This window comes from Perissodus microlepis, chromosome 8 (genome assembly GCF_051167445.1).
Source record: "Perissodus microlepis isolate ML-2025 ecotype Zambia chromosome 8, ASM5116744v1, whole genome shotgun sequence".
Classification (NCBI taxonomy): domain Eukaryota; kingdom Metazoa; phylum Chordata; class Actinopteri; order Cichliformes; family Cichlidae; genus Perissodus; species Perissodus microlepis.
Window position 1 is genome coordinate 10012585 of NC_140468.1, and position 19077 is coordinate 10031661.

The 19077-nt window shown below is 41.9% G+C and overlaps 3 protein-coding genes and 1 non-coding gene across 5 annotated transcripts in view; all 4 read right to left on the bottom strand.

Moving 5' to 3' along the window:
• Nucleotides 1-1744: 1744 nt before the first annotated feature.
• trnai-uau (transfer RNA isoleucine (anticodon UAU)) lies at nt 1745-1838 on the bottom strand. The gene is made up of 2 exons: nt 1801-1838; nt 1745-1780 (listed from the first exon to the last, which is right to left on the bottom strand). It is a non-coding gene; the product is annotated as a tRNA-Ile (tRNA).
• A 1336-nt stretch (nt 1839-3174) lies between these two features.
• LOC146381406 (NAD(P)H dehydrogenase [quinone] 1-like) lies at nt 3175-4651 on the bottom strand. Its single transcript, XM_084937410.1, has 6 exons — nt 4534-4651; nt 4179-4343; nt 3980-4107; nt 3793-3900; nt 3616-3717; nt 3175-3539 (listed from the first exon to the last, which is right to left on the bottom strand). The coding sequence occupies exons 1-6, from the start codon at nt 4535-4537 to the stop codon at nt 3240-3242; spliced, it is 807 nt and encodes a 268-aa protein (XP_084793536.1). The 5' UTR covers nt 4538-4651; the 3' UTR covers nt 3175-3239.
• Nucleotides 4652-12440: 7789 nt separating this feature from the next.
• On the bottom strand, nt 12441-14640 carry LOC146381407 (NAD(P)H dehydrogenase [quinone] 1-like). The gene is made up of 6 exons (XM_084937412.1): nt 13708-14640; nt 13445-13609; nt 13239-13369; nt 13059-13166; nt 12882-12983; nt 12441-12805 (listed from the first exon to the last, which is right to left on the bottom strand). The coding sequence occupies exons 1-6, from the start codon at nt 13709-13711 to the stop codon at nt 12506-12508; spliced, it is 810 nt and encodes a 269-aa protein (XP_084793538.1). The 5' UTR covers nt 13712-14640; the 3' UTR covers nt 12441-12505.
• Nucleotides 14641-14742: 102 nt separating this feature from the next.
• The window catches only part of mta3 (metastasis associated 1 family, member 3), a 29853-nt gene continuing 25518 nt past the window's right edge, over nt 14743-19077 (bottom strand). Inside the window, exon 19 of one of the 2 annotated variants that reach the window (XM_084937411.1) lies at nt 14743-17039. In XM_084937411.1, the coding sequence (XP_084793537.1) occupies nt 16868-17039 (172 nt within the window). In that variant the 3' untranslated portion in view covers nt 14743-16867. The remainder of the gene's footprint in view (nt 17040-19077) is intronic. The other variant, XR_014801075.1, reaches the window with a different exon arrangement.

Below are 19077 nucleotides of genomic sequence, written 5' to 3' on the forward strand. Positions count from 1 at the left end.
AAAGAAATTCATGAAATCATTTCTAGTTATCATTAAAGGAATGGTTGGCTTAACAGAGCTCTGAATTTTTGTCAGTCTGGCTACAGCGCTGTCGAGAAACGTTGACTCCGCGCTCAAACCAGCGTTCCTCCCTGTCCAGGATGTGTACATCCTCATCACTGAAAGAGTGTCCACTGGCCTGTAGGTGAAAATAGACTGCAGAGTCCTGGCTTGACGAGGTAGCTCTTCTGTGTTGTGCCATCTGCTTCGCCGGAGGTTGTTTGGTTTCTCTGATGTATAAATCCTGGCAATCCTCCTTGCACTTAACAGCGTACAGTATATTACTCTGTTTGTATCGAGGGACCCGATCCTTGGGGTGGACCAATTTTTGGTGCAGCGTGTTTTGGGGATCAAAAGTAACCGAGACGCGGCGTTTAAGAGGAAATGTGTCTCAACTGTTCTGATACTCCTGACACATACGAGATCACTAAGAGTTTTTGCTTAGGCAGCAGTTGTCCTTCTCTCCTGGATTGGTTGGAGCTTTCTTTAGGCCCCTGGTTTGAGCGGGGAGTCAAGGAGGCCATTTACGTGAAAAGGGAAAGACCATCTCTGAATCGAGGAGGGGGCCTAAGGGTACATCTTTTGCCATCTTACAGTGCTGTGATTGCAGCCATTCCCCAACTCTCTGTGAATGGTACTCATGGCCATTGATCAGTGGGCTTTGATCAATGGGCTTTAATCAGTAAGCTTTGATCAGTGGTTGCTGATCAATCGTCATGACAATTTGCATATTAATGATCAAGGAACTGACCTCTGTGCAAATGTACTGTTTATAAGCTGGGGAAACCTGCAGTCAGCTGAGACTGAAGAAGTCACTTGGAAGAGTGACGAAATGTTTCTCCCATTGAAAACACTACGTTCAGATGAACAGAATCAACCTTTTGGGATTTACTTACCTGGATCATTGAGCATGCATTAAGAGATTTTTAGTTTGTTGTTTAGGAGTTGACACAGTCTCTAAGGGGATGGGGTTTGGAGGATAACAGGAAAAGAGAAGCTGCAGAGAGGCATGTAAGACTGCAACTCTGCTTCCTGGTCCCAGTTCTGGATAGTTACATTTTGGGGGTTTAATCAACTTGGCCAGATTTCTAGAAATGAGAGCTGCTCCATCCAAAGTGGGATGGATGCTGTCTTTCCAAACAAGACCAGGTTTCCCCCAGAAAGTTTCCCAGTTATCTATAAAGCCCACATTGTTTCTGGAACACCACTCAGACAGCCAGCAATTTAAGGAGAACATGTGGCTAAACATGTCACTCCTGGTTGGGGAGGGGAACAGAGAAAACTACACAATCCAACATTGTTTTGGCAAAGTTACACACCGATTCAGTATTGAGTTTAGTGACTTCCTATTGATGTAACCGAGTATATCATTATGGGATATGGCATATATCTATAAGTTTTTAATAAAATTTTCTGAGAAGCTACACAAAAACACCACCGTATGTTGCAACAAGAACAGGAAGCTATACTCTACCACAAAGAGAGCACCACCCTTTCAACCTGGCACCAGCTTTCCCCTTCAATGGCCTCCTCAACTCCTCTTCAAGGTGAGTCAAGCGGTTCTCTTTTTGAAGAAAGCAGACAGTAGTGCTGTCGGTAGCATTTGCCTACATGAGATTTGTTATTTTCTCAAGAAACAAGGACACTTTTTTTTCCCTTGAGCATTCATCTATTGGCATTAGGTAAAAAATCAGCTTGAACACTCTGCTCCAGGTGAGGCTTGAACTCACAACCTCGGCATTGCTCTGCCCAATACTGTCATATAAGTACCGCGCGCTAACCGATTGCGCCACTGGAGCTCTGAAAATAACCCATTCATGGACCTATAATAAATCAAAGAACCGCCTCTTTTTGTTTGTTGTGTCTTTTTGTCATTCAAGGACCATGGACATAGAGCCACAACATTGCTCTGTCTAATACTATCATACATGCACTGATTGGAGCACCACAAGAAAGGGTGTACCCCGCCTCATCTTAACGCTTAAAGTACAAGGTACTTGTTTATAACTCAGCATACAAATAGGCTGAATTATTCGACAGTCTGTTTATGTAGTATATTTTCCTATTTCATATTAGGGTGTTAGCCAACACAGCCTTTGTAGCAGTAACCTACATGAGTTTTTCTATCATAAATGTGGAGAAGCATGAAGCCACTGCTCCAGGTGAGGCTTCAACTCTCACCCTCAGCATTGCTCAGCCAAATACTGTCATATAAGTACCGCGCGCTAACCGATTGTGCCACTGGAGCTGCATTCAAATCTGGAGCATTCATGTACCCATTTACAAAATTAAGGAGAAATGAGAAATTTCACACTATAGGATATAAAATGGACTGTACAACAGGTCAGTTTCCTATTTAGGATGTACCCTGCCTCTTGCCCTATGGGAGTTGGAATAGGTTCCAGCCCCAAATCAGTATCAATTGGTGAATGGAACAAAACCAGAAAATGTATTGCAGAAAAATGAAATTTTTGATGTAATTGGACCCAGTGTTTTTAGGCTGCCAGCTCCAGGACAACTATTTCTTATTCTCTCAAAGACATCTTATGTTGGAATTTTGTACATACGAAATTCTAAATAGCTAATGAGTTAAAATGTATTTAGATGTGTCATTTTTGGTCTTCTTTTGACCACTAGTGAAAAGGTAATGGTGGTACTGGCTGACCACACCTTCATATTTTAAAGTGCCACATTTTCCCTCTGCTGAAAATTACTTGGTAGTCTGAGCTCCTCCCTCCCCTTGATGAAAAGCACCAACATTCCCCACAAATCCAGCAGTGGTGCTACTGGTAGAGAGACAGTACCTGTACAGGAAAGAGGCGATGAAGTAGTGCCAAGTGAACCATGACGACACCATCACGTTCTAGATGGTGTAGTGAGCTGGACGGATCAAGCAGTCACTCAGCATGCTAATGCCACACATTGCACCAGTTCTTTGTGTACCATTGCCAGCTCACATTTCTGGTATACAACAACGCCCCAAGTGTCAATTTGGTCAGTGTTGGATAATGACACCAGTCTTGAAAGCCTACAGAGACAGCTTTGTGTATCCTGTTATGTATATGTACCATTTTCTAGATGACTGAACTGTATGAAACCAAGTGGTGCATTTGAAACACATTGCTCAAACTGAAGTTACAATAAAGCAGCCTTTTTATTGCAGTAGACATTTCAAGACATTACATGGACCCACTCCATTGTCAGACCCCGGCCTTGGTCTGGCTGTTGGCTGGCAGTGGCTTGCCCATGTGGATCCCCACTGTGAGGCCAGACTCTTTGCTGGCATATTTCTCTTTGACCTCAGGCTTCAGCAGGAAACCCTTCTCCTTGTCAAAGTAGTCCAAGGGAGCAAAGTACACAGTGGCTTCCCCACAGAGGTTTTGCAGTCGTGTGCGCCAGCCCTCCAGCATGGAGCTGCAAGATTCAGGAGAACCAGTAGCAGGATCCCAGAAGATTTGAGGGGCAAAAACCTGGAAGCCACAGTAGTTCAGGATCCCGTTCTGCACACAGGGAGGAGCAGCTGTTACCACATGACAGATCATTTAATGCTTGGCTCTGTTTATAGTGAGACCTCACCTGCAGCGGCCACAGTGTGACATTGATGTCACCATTGATGCCAGTGTCACTGTACACAGATTCAGGACAGTCAGTGGTGAAGGACAGCATGGCTTTCTTGTCCTGTACAGAGAGCAAGGAGTGAGCAAAGAGGGAGAGGACACAGCCTGAACACAGACATGTTGGTGGAGCTCTCACCTTGAAGATCCCCTCACTGTACCGCTTCTCCTGTGCGTAGGCAAAGCCCAACACACGATCCATCCACCCCTTCATGATTGCAGGAACAGATGACCAGTACATGGGGAACTGGGAACACAGGTTTAATGGTCATTTTGATGTTGACACCTGTTAGCTGACAACAAAGACATTTCCAGTCAGACACTACCTGAAAGATGACTAGGTCTGCCTCCTTGAGCTTCTCCTGCTCTTTTTTGATGTCATCTGCAAGTTTGCCCTCCTCCCATGCCAATTTAATCTCATCTGCATAGCATCCCTCTGCATTCTTCATGCCACCTGCAACAAAAATCTAGCGTTTGCATCTGAAGAGCAAATAAAGCATTCCTATACCTGCAGGATATTTATACCAGTGATGTCCTCAGTCGTAGCAGCAGCTTTGAACTTCATGGCGTACAGGTCAGACACCTCTACAGTGCAGCCTTGAGCAGTCAGAGCTGCCACAGCAGCATCTTTGGCAGCAGCATTGAAAGAGGTAGGGCTCTCATGGGCATACACAATCAACACTTTCTTGGCTGCAAAGCCAAGGAGAATAGATTAAATTCCTACTAGGTCAAGAATATTTTAATCACACACTATGAAGAAAAAACAAAAAAAAACAAAACAAAAAAAAAAAACCTATTACAACCTCCAATGTTTAATTTAAGTAACAATACCTGCAATCAGGACAGAGAAGAATGGGGAGGGATAAAAAGAGATACTTACCCATTTCGACGCAAGCACCTGACTATGACTGATCAGCTTTGCAAGTGGCAAGCAGGTTGTTGGAGAAAGCTGCTACTAGTGGAAGGCTTGGCATGGTGGTTTTATATACCTTCTAGCTCTCGTTACTTCAGGTGCTGTCCATCAGCAATCAGGGTCATCAATCAGACAGTTGGCTGATTGATGTCTGGCTCTGAGTACCACTGAATTGGCTCGATAACAGCTAATAGTATTATTAGTATAGTATTAGTATTTCAACAGGTGTCTTACCTTGAGAAATGCAAATATACAATTACCTGGCAGAACACAGGAACTGGACTGTACTTCATAGTTGGCAAAAGGTGCAATTTAAAAAAAAAATCATGTTAAATGCAAAGTAAAATGATCAAAGTCAGAAGTGAAAAGTATTGTATAGAAACAGTTTGGGAAAACAGTACAAGGGGAAGGCATTTGTATTCATTACTAAATAAAACTGGCACCCTACTCTATCAAAGGACCAGTAGAAGGAAGCATAGTCTTAAACAGAAGCCCCAGTTACACCACCAACCTGTTCATGTGTCTAACCATTTTTCCCCACTCGGCGACACACCCGCCGGGGGTCAAACTCTGGTAATTGGTGATTCTGTTCTCAGACATGTGAAGCTAGAGACACCGGCAACCATAGTCAATTGTCTTCCAGGGGCCAGAGCAGGCGACATTGAAGGAAATATAAAAGTGCTGGCTAAGGGTAAACGTAAATTCAGTAAAATCATAATTCACGTCGGCAGTAATGATACCCGGTTACGCCAATCGGAGGTCACTAAAATCAATATTGAATCGGTGTGTAACTTTGCCAAAACAATGTGGGACTCTGTAGTTTTCTCTGGTCCCCTCCCCAATCAGACCAGGAGTGACATGTTTAGCCGCATGTTCTCCTTAAATTGCTGGCTGTCTGAGTGGTGTCCCAGAAACAATGTGGGCTTCATAGATAATTGGCAAACCTTCTGGAGGAAACCTGGTCTTGTTAGGAGAGACGGCATCCATCCCACTTTGGATGGAGCAGCTCTCATTTCTAGAAATATGGACAAATTTATTAAACCCCCCAAAATATGACTATCCAGAGTTGGGACCAGGAAGCAGAGTTGCAGTCTTACACGCCTCTCTGCAGCTTCTCTCCTCCTGCTACCCCCCCAAAAACCCATCTCCATAGAGACTGTGTCAGCTCCCAAACAGACAAAAAACAAACTAAAAACCAGCAACAAACCACTTAAACATAAACAATCACAAAGAAAGAACAGTACAGTATCCACATCTGAACCAAAGAGTAAAACAGTGAAATGTGGATTATTAAATATTAGGTCTCTCTCCTCCAAGTCTCTGTTAGTACATGACTTAATAATTGATCAACAAATTGATTTACTCTGCCTTACAGAAACCTGGTTGCAGCAGGATGATTATGTTAGTTTAAATGAATCAACACCCCCGAGTCATTCTAACTACCAGAAACCTCGAAGCACAGGCCGAGGGGGCGGTGTGGCAGCAATTTTTCACACCAGCCTATTAATTAACGAAAGACAAAGACAGACTTTTAATTCATTTGCTTAACATTGTCCACCCCAGCTGTAAAACTCAGAAACCAGTCTTACTTGTTATCATCTATCGTCCACCTGGGCCTTACACAGAGTTTCTCTCTGATTTCTCAGACTTTTTATCTGATTTAGTGCTCAGCTCAGATAAAATAATTATTGTGGGTGATTTTAACATCCATGTAGATGCTAAAATGACAGCCTCAACATGGCATTTAATCTGTTATTAGACTCAATTTGGCTTCTCTCAAACTTTAAAAGAACCCACCCACCACTTTAATCACACTCTAGATCTTGTGTTAACATATGGCATAGAAACTGAACATTTAACAGTGTTTCCTGAAAACCCTCTCCTGTCTGATCATTTCCTGATAACATTTACATTTACAATAATTGATTACACAGTAGTGGGGAGTAGACTTTATCACAGTAGATGTCTTTCTGAAAGCGCTGTAACTAAGTTTAAGAATATAATCCACCCACTGTTATCATCTTCAATGCCCTGTACCAACATAGAGCAGAGCAGCTATCTGAATGCTACTCTAACAGAAGTCGATTATCTTGTTAATAATTTTACCTCCTCACTACGTACGACTCTGGATACTGTAGCTCCTGTGAAAACTAAGGTCTCTAATCAGAAGTACCTGACTCCGTGGTATAATTCTCAAACACGTAGCCTAAAGCAGATGACTCGTAATCTGGAGAGGAAATGGCGTGTCACAAATTTAAAAGATCATCATTTAGCCTGGAGAAATAGTTTGTTGCTTTATAAGAAAGCCCCCCGCAAAGCCAGAACATCTTACTATTCGTCACTGATTGAAGAAAATAAGAACAACCCCAGGTTTCTCTTCAGCACTGTAGCCAGGCTGACAAAAGGTCAGAGCTCTACTGAGCCAACCATCCCTTTAACGTTAACTAGTAATGATTTCATGAACTTCAAAATTCACTCACAAATAAAATTTTAATCATTAGAGAAAAAATTACCAATAATCATCCCACAGATGTAATATTATCTACAGCTACTTTTAGTACCATTGATATTCATTTAGACTCTTTTTCTCCAATTGATCTTTCTGAGTTAACTTCAATAATTAATTCCTCCAAACCATCAACGTGTCTTTTAGACCCCATTCCTAGAAAACTGCTCAAAGAAGTCCTGACATTAATTTATGCTTCAATCTTAAATATGATCAACCTATCTCTAATAATCGGCTCTGTACCGCAGGCCTTCAAGCTAGCGGTAGTTAAACTATTACCTAAAAAGTAATCTCTTGGCCCAGCTGTCTTAGCTAGTTACAGGTCAATCTCCAACCTTTCTTTTATCTCAAGAATTCTTGAAAGAGTAGTTGCCAAACAGCTAACAGATCATCTGCAGAGGAAAGGCTTATTTGAAGAGTTTCAGTCAGGTTTCAGAGCTCATCACAGCACAGAAACAGCTTTAGTGAAGGTTACAAATGATCTTCTTATGGCCTCTGACAGTGGACTCATCTCTGTGCTTGTCCTGCTAGACCTCAGTGCAGCGTTCGATACTGTCAGTAGAACATGCTGTAGGTATTACACGTACTGCGCTGCAGTGGTTTGTATCATATCTATCTACTAGACTCCAATTTGTACATGTAAATGGAGAGTCCTCTTCACCCACTTAGGTCAATTATGGAGTTCCACAGGGTTCAGTGCTAGGACCAATTCTGTTTACATTATACATGCTTCCCTTAGGCAGTATCATTAGAAGACATAGCATAAATTTTCACTGCTATGCAGATGACACCCAGCTCTATCTATCCATGAAGCCAGATAACACACACCAATTAGTTAAACTGCAGGAATGTCTTAAAGACATAAAGACCTGGATGGCTGCTAACTTTCTGCTTCTTAATTCAGATAAAACTGAGGTTATTGTACTCGGCCCTGAAAATCTTAGAATGGTAAATGGTAAATGGCCTGCATTTGTATAGCGCTTTACTCAGTCCCTAAGGACCCCAAAGCGCTTTACACTACATTCAGTCATTCACCCATTCACACACACATTCACACACTGGCAATGGCAAGCTACATTGTAGCCACAGCTGCCCTGGGGCGCACTGACAGAGGCGAGGCTGCCGGACACTGGCGCCACCGGGCCCTCTGACCACCACCAGAAATATGGTATCTAACCAGATTCTTACTCTGGATGGCATTACCTTGGCCTCCAGTAACGCTGTGAGGAACCTTGGAGTCACTTTTGACCAGGACATGTCCTTCAATGCACACATTAAATAAATATGTAAGACTGCTTTCTTCCATTTGCGCAACATCTCTAAAATTAGAAATATCCTGTCTCAGAGTGACGCTGAAAAACTAGTTCATGCATTTATTACTTCCAGGCTGGACGACTGCAATTCGTTATTATCAGGATGTCCAAAAAACTCGCTGAAAAGCCTTCAGCTAATCCAAAATGCTGCAGCAAGAGTACTGACAGGGACTAGAAGGAGAGAGCATATTTCTCCTGTTTTGGCTTCCCTTTATTGGCTTCCTGTTAAATCCAGAATTGAATTCAAAATCCTGCTCCTCACATACAAGGTCTTAAATAATCAGGCCCCATCTTATCTTAATGACCTTGTAGTATCATATCACCCTATTACAGCACTTCGCTCTCGCACTGCAGGCCTACTTGTTGTTCCTAGAGTATTTAAAAGTAGAATGGGAGGGAGAGCCTTCAGTTTTCAGGCCCCTCTTCTGTGGAACCAGTTTCCAGTTTGGATTCGGGAGACAGACACTATCTCTACTTTCAAGATTAGGCTTAAAACTTTCCTTTTTGCTAAAGCATATAGTTAGGGCTGGACCAGGTGACCCTGAATCCTCCCTTAGTTATGCTGCAATAGACGTAGGCTGCCGGGGATTCCCATGATGCATTGAGTTTTTCTTTTCCAGTCACCTTTCTCCCTCACTATGTGTTAATAGACCTCTCTGCATTGAATCATATATGTTATTAATCTCTGTCTCTCTTCCACAGCATGTCTTTATCCTGTTTTCCTTCTCCCACCCCAACCGGTCGCAGCAGATGGCCGCCCCTCCCTGAGCCTGGTTCTGCCGGAGGTTTCTTCCTGTTAAAAGGGAGTTTTTCATTCCCACTGTCGCCAAAGTGCTTGCTCATAGGGGGTCATATGATTGTTGGGCTTTTCTCTGTATCTACTGTACAATATAAAGCGCCTTGGAGCGACTTTTGTTGTGATTTGGCGCTATATAAATAAAATTGAATTGAATTGAATTGAATTGAATTGAATTGAATTGAATTGAATTGAATTGAATTGAAGAGACCAAGCCATGTTAAGTGGAATCCAGAGTGGGCACAGCAACCTCAACAATACTTTATTCATACCAGAACATTCATTTGGTCTCTGTGAACAATGCCAATAGACTGAGACAGTTAAGCACGTTCTTCTGTGATGTAGGAAATTCATTAGGGAAAGAAATGTTACAAAATTATGTAGACTGAATCAAGGGAAGCACTACAGAGTTATCTTTAAGTGACCGAACTAAATAAGGGCATCTAGAAGCAGAATGGTTAGTAATGTTAAATTACTGGAGAATCCTACAGGAGGCAGTACTGCATTGTCCTGGATGCCAGCTGCGATAAAGCACCAAGCAAGAAGAAGAAGAAGCAGCAGACCACTGAACACACTGAACAACTCATAGAAGTGGCCTTAAGCGTATATGTTCTACTTCAAAACAATGTATGTGTTTTCTTTCACCGGGTCGCCCTCAGTTACTGTCTCAGTGAAAAGAAAGTTAGACGAGATAAGACAGCTTTTAAGTATCTGACATTTATCATTTATAAAGTCAGTTTATTTATATGTGCCACTGTTATATTTTCACCTTCTTTGTCTCAAAGTTGTGTGCTCATTTATGATCCTTTGATTTTCTTATAATTGTCTACTTCTGAGCTCTACAGTATAATGTGCAGGGAACAATGGCTGACAAATTTGGAGTAGCAAGAACTGCTGCTGCACAAACCTGCACAAACCTTCAGGCCAAAACTCAGTCCTCAAAGTAGAGATGAAAACAGTGTAACTGACCAACATCCACCAACAGCAATATATTTTGCTTCCAAGGAGCCAGACTCTGTAGTAATTTTTCAAAGTGGTCTTTAGCAAAATGCCTTTTTGCTAAAGTCAGTTGTCTGTGTCTAATTCTTTGGACATTATCTTCAGTTCAGTGGTTCCATATAAAGGATGCTTAACTCAAAGGATGAACCAGTGTTGTGTCTACACATAATGGACAACTTGGCAAAGAAACAACATTAAATTGTATATTTAGGCACTTTGTTACTAGCAGCCAGTTGCCCAAACACATAATTGGTTCCATTTTCTTCATCTGCATCTATTAAAAATGCCAAATATAACAGAGTTTGACAGCTAAAAATTTAACTTTTTACCAAAAAGGTGATTCTCACATAGCTTCTAGCCAAGAACGTATCTTAGTCATATCTTAGTAAGTGTCCTTAAAAATGAGGGAAACTGGAAAAGTGGAGAACAAAAGAAGAAGTGGAGGAAGTAGTGAAAAGCAGATGGAAAGTATCTGAAATCCCTAAGAAATAGGGGGAAAAGCAAAGACCTGATACAGAACCTGAGAGATGCATCAGGTCCTTTAGCTGATGTTCACAGAAGGCTCATCAGAAATGTTCTCAGTGGATGGCTGGCTGTCAAGAAGCCATTCTTACGGAAGGGAAATGGGGAGAAAAGGCTGAGGTATGCCAAATTACACAGAAACTGAAGTGAAACATCAGTGGTATTGGGTCTCATGGAGTGATGAATCCAAATGTGAACATTTTATTCACGTTATTGTCAATATGAGGTCAGGAGAATGATGAACAGTGAGTATCCATGGCCACCTGTAAAACATGGTGGATGCCACATCAGTGTCATGGTCTGGGGCTGCTTTTCTGACAGTGATGTTTGGATCCACAATGATATAACATCTGGAAACTTCAGACTGGCAACATTTTTCACCATAACAATGATGCCAAACACCTTGCCAATGAAGCAACGCAGACCTGGATAGAAAAACACACACTGGGACACTATCAGTCATTGATTGGCATCCCCAGAGCCCAAAACTCAACATTACTGAAGCAGTGTGGGATCATCATCAAAGAGAAAAGAAAAAAAGGCAGCAAACATGAAAAGAAAAGCTTTGGTGTGACCTCCAAGAGACCTGGAGAATTATTCCCAAAACTATTATAGAAATCACAAGAAAGCTTTCCAAAGAGAGTTCAGAATAAAGGTGTCATACAAATATTGCCAAGTTTGTTAAAATTGTACATGTACTGTATTTCCATGTAAGTTTGCACACATTCCAGTAAGTAGCTCCACCGATTTCCTATTTTCCTAACCACCCCTTATATAAATAAAAAAAGGGTGGTTCAAGATGTTCCAAACTCTTTCAAATATCTGCTCTAGCTACCATAAATAAAGCCATTTACAAAAGTATTCCTGCATAAAATTGCACACTTTGAATGTTATCAGCCCCAACCACCATTCGGTTGTTTTAGTCACTAAATTAGGTTGAGAGTCAGTGGAGTCAATGCTCTGACAAAAACACTTTTGTATGAGATTATGTATGAGATATAAGAGAAAATATACTGTATGCCAATGTTTAAGGTCTGGTTTGCTAGACACATGTAATTAAAACTTTAAACTTTACTGTTGATGCTGGGAGTGACTCAGCTAGGGAGAATATTAGCATGGCCATGTTAGCTGCTAGCAGTGACAGAGAGTTAGAAATATGTCAACGTTAGTTTTATAGTTGAAAAGAAAAGTCAAGTGCCAAATTACTGGCACAGGTGGCAGGACTTAAGAGTCCTGTGAGGCCTCTGGCAGCTCTCATTTCTTGACCTCAGCATGGTGATTAGCTCGCCAACTATAACCCGGTATTCAGATTTTGCTGCAAATAGCATATTGTAGAAAACTAATGAAGTCAGTTCGACAAAGCCAGAAAAAGTCACTTGACTGCACTTTTAAACACTTGGGTGGCTGCACTGTACAATTGCACCAACCTGCTTAGTCGCGTAGATTGGTCAGCACAATTACACGCGTTTGGTGGCAACGTGTGTCAAGTGATGACTATAAATCAATGACGCATCAGACTAATCAGGCCAGCCTGAATAAGAACAGGCATCTCCATATAGAAGTAGTCTCTATACAAACTTGCTATGCAGGGTCGTCAGTGAGTACTTGTAGGTGGCAAGTTTCTTTAAGTCATTGTGCAGTAGTAGTGTCCAAATTACTGAACTCAAAACCACTTTACACACATTATCCAGTTACAACTTGAGAGCTTTGATTCATTAATAGACTCGATGCTCAAAAATCAGAATAAAGTAGCCTTTTTATTGCAGCACATATTTTAAGACATTACATTGACCCACTCCATCGTCAGACCCCGGCCTTGGTCTGGCTGTTGGCTGGCAGTGGCTTGCCCATGTGGATCCCCACTGTAAGGCCACATTCTTTGCTGGCATATTTCTCTTTGACCTCAGGCTTCAGCAGGAAACCCTTCTCCTTGTCAAAGTAATCCAAGGGAGCAAAGTACACAGGGGCTTCCCCACAGAGGTTTTGCAGCCGTGTGCGCCAGCCCTCCAGCATGGAGCTGCGAGAGTCAGGAGAACCAGTAGCAGGATCCCAGAAGATTTGAGGGGCAAAAACCTGGAAGCCACAGTAGTTCAGGATCCCATTCTGCACACAGGGAGGAGCAGCTGTTACCACATGACAGATCATTTAATGCTTGGCTCGGTTTATAGTGAGACCTCACCTGCAGCGGCCACAGTGTTACATTGATGTCACCATTGATGCCAGTGTCACTGTACACAGATTCAGGACAGTCAGTGGTGAAGGACAGCATGGCTTTCTTGTCCTGTACAGAGAGCAAGGAGTGAGCAAAGAGGGAGAGGACACAGCCTGAACACAGACATGTTGGTGGAGCTCTCACCTTGAAGATCCCCTCACTGTACCGCTTCTCCTGTGCGTAGGCAAAGCCCAACACACGATCCATCCACCCCTTCATGATTGCAGGAACAGATGACCAGTACATGGGGAACTGGGAACACAGGTTTAATGGTCATTTTGATGTGGACACCTGATCACAAAGACATTTCCAGTCAGACACTACCTGAAAGATGACAAGGTCTGCCTCCTTGAGCTTCTCCTGCTCTTTTTTGATGTCTTCTGCAAGTTTGCCCTCCTCTGATGCCAGTTTGATCTCCTTTGCGTAGCAGAAGTTCTCAGCATTCTTCACTCCACCTGCAACAAAAATCTAGTGTTTGTATCTGATGAACAGAGCAAAGATGTTTTAATACCTGTAGGATATTTGTATACCAGTGATGTCCTCAGTAGTAGCAGCAGCTTTGAACTTCATGGCGTACAGGTCAGACACCTCTACAGTGTAGCCTTGAGCAGTCAGAGCTGCCACAGCAGCATCTTTGGCAGCAGCATTGAAAGAGGCAGGGCTCTCATGGGCATACACAATCAGCACTTTCTTGGCTGCCAAGTCAAAGAGAATAGATAACACAAAGTGCCCATTAGATCAGAATCAGTTCATTAAAGCACTGAAAATAAAAACAACCATCAAAAATACTTACACATTCTGACACAAGTGCTCCGCGGTGACTGATGATGCTCACAAGTCACTAGTACTCCAAGGGGGGGAAACCTGCTACTGGTGTAAAGCTCAGTATCCAGGATTTATACACCCAATGGGCTCTGCTTCAACCAGGTGCAGTCAATCAGCAATCAGTCATCACTCTGCCAGCTGGAAGTGGGGGATTTTCTCTAAGGCCTCTCATCTTCAGATCTTTTTGTCTTTTAACTGCATGGACACCAAGCATGCGTCACTCCTACAAGATGATTAAAATTAGTTTTTCAATGTCTGTCATTTAAAAGACATGAAAATGAATCATCTTTCAGAGAAACTGATGTCGTCACCATGACATGAATGTTATCTAAGGGTTAATTAATTCTATTAGATGTTGAAACGAGGAGCTAAGCAATTAAACAGGGGAATGATCTTTGTTAATCTATATACTTATGCAAAATTAGCACCAAGATAAAAGTCTGTAGCTATTACAGATATTATGAAAGCAGCCGTGAAATATTATTACTAAATCCTTCATGCCTGTAGCTGGAAAAGCAAATTATAACATGTCAAGTTCAATCTGCTACAGATCGCATAGAAAACATAGGTTGAGAAAGCATCAAAACAATCGCAACAGTTAACTGTGGTCATTCTTCTCTAGCTGCAGGCTGTGGGGGGAGCATAAGCTGCAGGTTAAAAACCTTTTTAAACAGAACAACGGGGGTGCAACAAAGCGTGCACAAGTACACACAGTGAAGTCACTCAAAGAAAGCTGCGTGCTCCCACTAACATGATTTATATTCTGAAAACACTCCTCATTCTTCACCTCTGTGTCAAATTGCCATATTTTGTGGGGGTATATTATGACAACCTCACGCAGGCCACAGTGCGTATGAGGCCCCATCTATCATATACAACCCACCCTCTCGAGAACAACACAAACAGACACACAGAGGCAGAGAGATGGAGTAGGCGGCTGGTAGACAAGGCAGAATGTGAGTGTATAACACCACCAAATGACTCTCTCTGACAATGGACACCATTATCTGGCACTGCGTTGTTTTTCTCTTTTATTGGTCTCAGCATATTCATAATTCAACACATGACATACAGGAAACACTAACATAAACATTCTGACTGAAAGAAGAAATCAAGTGACCCATCGGTCAGCTGAGGCTCTCACCTCAAAGACATGCGGCGGCAATGCCAGTTCTAAAACTCAGAATAAACACACCCGGATGCGCTGGCGGGCAGCTTTTTGAGGCAATTTGGCGGTACAGTAGGGGGAGAGAGGTTTGAAATCAGTAAAAATGCAAGCGTTAGCTTTAAAGAACAAAAAGCAGAGGATGTTAGCTCATAGCAAACAGCTGCTGGCAAAGCCGCATGTATTTTTATGCCTCAAAAAGTTGCCGGGACATCACAGCCTTGAGGGAAATGTGACGGATCCATGCCCTTTTCTGCTGCAAAGGAAGTGCTTTAGTACCCATGTTTGGGATAGGTAGGTAGAACTGGCCATAGAAAGAAGATGAGTTCAATTTACAGTGATGTAATGACATATACAATATATTATACAGCGGTTTATGTGGGAGGTTTATGTTGTTTGATGTAAGCTGGCTCTTAATTTCTCTGCCTCATTATACTTCAAGCAGATTCATCATGAGTAACATAGTTTCTTAGGTAGAATTATACACGTTTTGTTGTTTTTATTGTTGTTTTTAAGAGGGCCTGTTATGCATTTTCTTATGTTATGACATATATATATAGAGAGAGAGAGAAATTACAAGTTTCATGACCATATTAAAGAGGATCTGTTCTATTCATTTATAGTCCGTATTTCTATTCCTGGGCACTACTAAAGTACCTTTTAATAAAAGCAGCTCAAAATAATCCTTATTTATATTTATTTGATCCTTTTTGCAGCCCTTGCTCCGTCCTCTGAGTGAAACAAGTTGTTCAACTGTGTCGCCGCTCCATTTAAGCTATCTTATTCTAATTGGATACCCCTCGTAAACAGAAGGTTTGAACAACAGGTGGGCGGGACTTCTGTTGTCACAGTAAGAGTAGGAAAAACTGTGTGAAACTGAGCATTTGGCTCACAGGCGTTACTTATTAAACTTTTAATATCAGCAACACTGATAATACGACCCCTTTAAACATGCCAAAAGTGTGTGTGTATGAAACAAAAGCTTATGCTTGAGACAGTTTTTTCCATTCTTAACTCTGAATTCCTTTTAGGATGTTCTGTTTGCAAGAAGCAGCCAATCAGTTAAAAGTTGGCTTGAACAGGAGAGGAGATAAAAATGCTTTACTTTGCTTGTGAGAATCTGCACCAAAGCCCAGCATAAGCTATACAAGGCTCATTTTGAGCCTGAGTGAATGATGCAAAACCACTTCAGTATAGTCCAAGAATAGAAATATGGAGCCAGAAACAGACCCCACTTAAATATCTCATCTCTCTTCAACACTGATTCCAGCTCATTTATTTAGATTTCAAGAGGTGTGTGAATGACTGAAACTAAAACACAGTTTATAGCAGTCGTGTCTTAAATGGCCAATCTCAGTATAGTGCATTTTCTTTTTTTAATGTTAGCAGTGGACTCGTGTCTTGATACCCATATTAAAAGAACCCCATTCCCCCTTAAATGCAGCGCTACCCCTTCCCCACACTAATTCAAGCCCCCATGCCCCCACCCAAAATAACTTTATACAAAATGATAAAACTTCACGAAAATTCACCATCAACACAAAGGTCACACAAAGTCCTGTGGTTACGTCCATCCTGTAAAAACTAAAAACAGCGGACATCAACATCCGCTCGGACCACTCCCTCATGTGTTGGTTGATAGGGTCACATATATATAAGCACGCTCTCTACGTGCACCCAGATACAGTATATACATATACAAATGTAATCCCCAGGGGAGTAAAGACAGGCAGCACTTGCAGTCAGGTCAGGCTTATGTTTCTATTGCATCGCAGCTCATTGCATCCTTCTGTTGCCAAACAGTTAGACAGGTTGTTTAAGTGTTGTCAGGGGATACAATGGTATTTTTAGGACTAAAAGTAAAGGGGGGGGTTGAGGATTTAATGGCAGAACAGGTGGTGAGAATTCATTAGTGTGTACGCAGAAGTGCAGGTGGAGTGGAGGTCGGAGAGTCCATATCCGATCAATCGTGGATAACAATGGGGCCTCGCATTCTCAGGCTGGGGTGAGGGTGTGGAGGGGCGAGGACAAGCCCCTGCGGTGGACCCTGGGAGACCCTGCGCAGGGTGATTTGCTCACAAGGTTGCCGGCAAGCGTGCCTCAGCTGGGAGCGAGACAACATCCGTCGAGCCCGCCTAGATGGATGGAGACAACATGGGACAAGATGAGTGAAGAAGAAACAGGGATGCAGAGATAAATAGCATTAATAAAACTAAAAGGATGTTCCTGATCTTAGGCGTTTGGTACTTGTTTTATGCTTCCTCTCTGCCATATTTCAGGGGCTTATATTATGTTTTTCATTCAACTCCAGGTCTGAAGCCAACTTCTAAGTGCCTCAGTTCTACAAAAGACTACCAGAGACTGGCTTCATAGTTGGTTAGTCTGGTTGCCATAAACTCAAGTGTTAAAATGCACAACTTTGCAGCTGAAATTAACATGTTTATAACTGGGCAGTAGTTCAACTATGCTTGTAGGATTTTGACATTTTTTTAATGCAGTAATCTGAAAAAATGGCATACTGTGTGGTGCAGTTTGTGCTCAACATCAGACTGGCTATGTCCATACTATATATTCATCTTTTATTTTTACAACCTTTTCTAACAATCGACACTACTGACTTTGCAAATTCAGATTAATAATACAAAGATTTGGTAAATTTTATAGGTAAGACTTTATCGATCCCTTAGGAAATTCCCTAGCAAGCCAAGCTGCAATGTCAGCAGTTATAACCCATTAGACTACATTTTACAGATATGGTATTATAAGTAAATTTACCTTTGGTACTTTAACTGTATTTCACCGCTTAAAAATGCAAATATCAGCAGCTAATCCAACTATTGCCTCAAGGGTCAGGGAAACGATAATCACTCAACTCAACATGAGTCGAAAATCCTTAAATAAATAAAACAAAACAAACAACAACAAAAAATGTTTTTACTAATACTTTAGCACTGAATTGCTGCCATGTGACTGACTGATTGTACAGTAACAAGCAGATGAGTAGGTGCACTTAATAAAGTGGCTTCTGAATGTATTTCTTAGCCTGCAAATAATGCTTGTCTGAGACGATTACTCGTGTTGACTGCATCAACACATAGAGCCCAAATATACAAATTATGAAACTGACTTCATGAGACAGCTGATTTATCACCGTGGGTTTATATGCAGCTTGCCATACTGCGCTACTGGTTGTTAATCATCTGGTTGTTTGGTTGGAAAAAATGTAATCATCAGTCAACATCTGATTCTGGTTTTAGAATCAGTGTCTCTTAAATGGCAAGAAAATTGCTTCTGATTTCTCTGATCAGCGCAACTTAAGTAGAAAAGTGCAAACAGCCAGAGAACGGCCAGTTCAAGACACGAAGATGAAAAATCTCATAAAGAGAGAAAGCTGTGAAGTTTAGGGTAGTTTGAATGATTTAATATGAGCACAGTTCAGCTGGAGGGCAATACATTGCGGATCCAGGCTGTTGAGAAGGTAATTAGATACAACTAGATTCTTCTCATCTCGAGAGATTTACTATAGGAGAGTGCAGCGCGTTCCGAGCACCAGAACAAATACACGTGTCTGTTATGAAGTAATAGAGGAGAATATTTTTGCAGGATTTTCTGGCTCGTAGAGGGCTTTGTAGGTAATTTCCAGACTGCAGTGGGCTTTGCGGCGTGACAGGAAAGCACTTTTTACAACCCACAGGCACTAAAGAATCCCAGATTCTTGGGACACACTCACAAGTCTTGGACGGAGCGCTAATTGAATCCAAATGGAGACAAATACAAGGTGCATAACCACAATGTATAGGTGATTATTCATGGTTCCCTTAGAGCAGTCTGAGACTTAATGCACAGCAAAGCTCTTTGTGCAATCTCATTTTCTTCCCCTTTCCTATTGCTGTAAATGTTGTCTCGTATTGTGAACGCAAAACACACCGGCTGCCTCCAAATCCCCGCTGCACTGCACAACTATAATGTGCCGAACCACAGGGATCTCCTACCGAGCAGATTACAGTACATTATGTGCCAGTACATCCAACAACACAAAATGTGTCTGAATGTGCATGTAAGAGTCTCCACACAAATCTCTCAAGTACAGTATACCCTGACACTGAGCACCGCATGCATGTGCTATGGCTCAAAGTTAGAGGACACGCAGTTATAACACGGGGGGAAACAGAA

Excerpts from the sequence above, each read along its gene's own strand:
- LOC146381406 (XM_084937410.1), bottom strand. Across the intron at positions 3,901-3,979 it reads CAGACCTAGTCATCTTTCAG|TTCCCCATGTACTGGTCATC; the intron begins GTAGTGTCTGAC and ends CTGTGTTCCCAG. Across the intron at positions 3,540-3,615 it reads TCACACTGTGGCCGCTGCAG|AACGGGATCCTGAACTACTG; the intron begins GTGAGGTCTCAC and ends CCCTGTGTGCAG.
- LOC146381407 (XM_084937412.1), bottom strand. Across the intron at positions 13,167-13,238 it reads CAGACCTTGTCATCTTTCAG|TTCCCCATGTACTGGTCATC; the intron begins GTAGTGTCTGAC and ends CTGTGTTCCCAG. Across the intron at positions 12,984-13,058 it reads ACAGTGAGGGGATCTTCAAG|GACAAGAAAGCCATGCTGTC; the intron begins GTGAGAGCTCCA and ends CTCTCTGTACAG.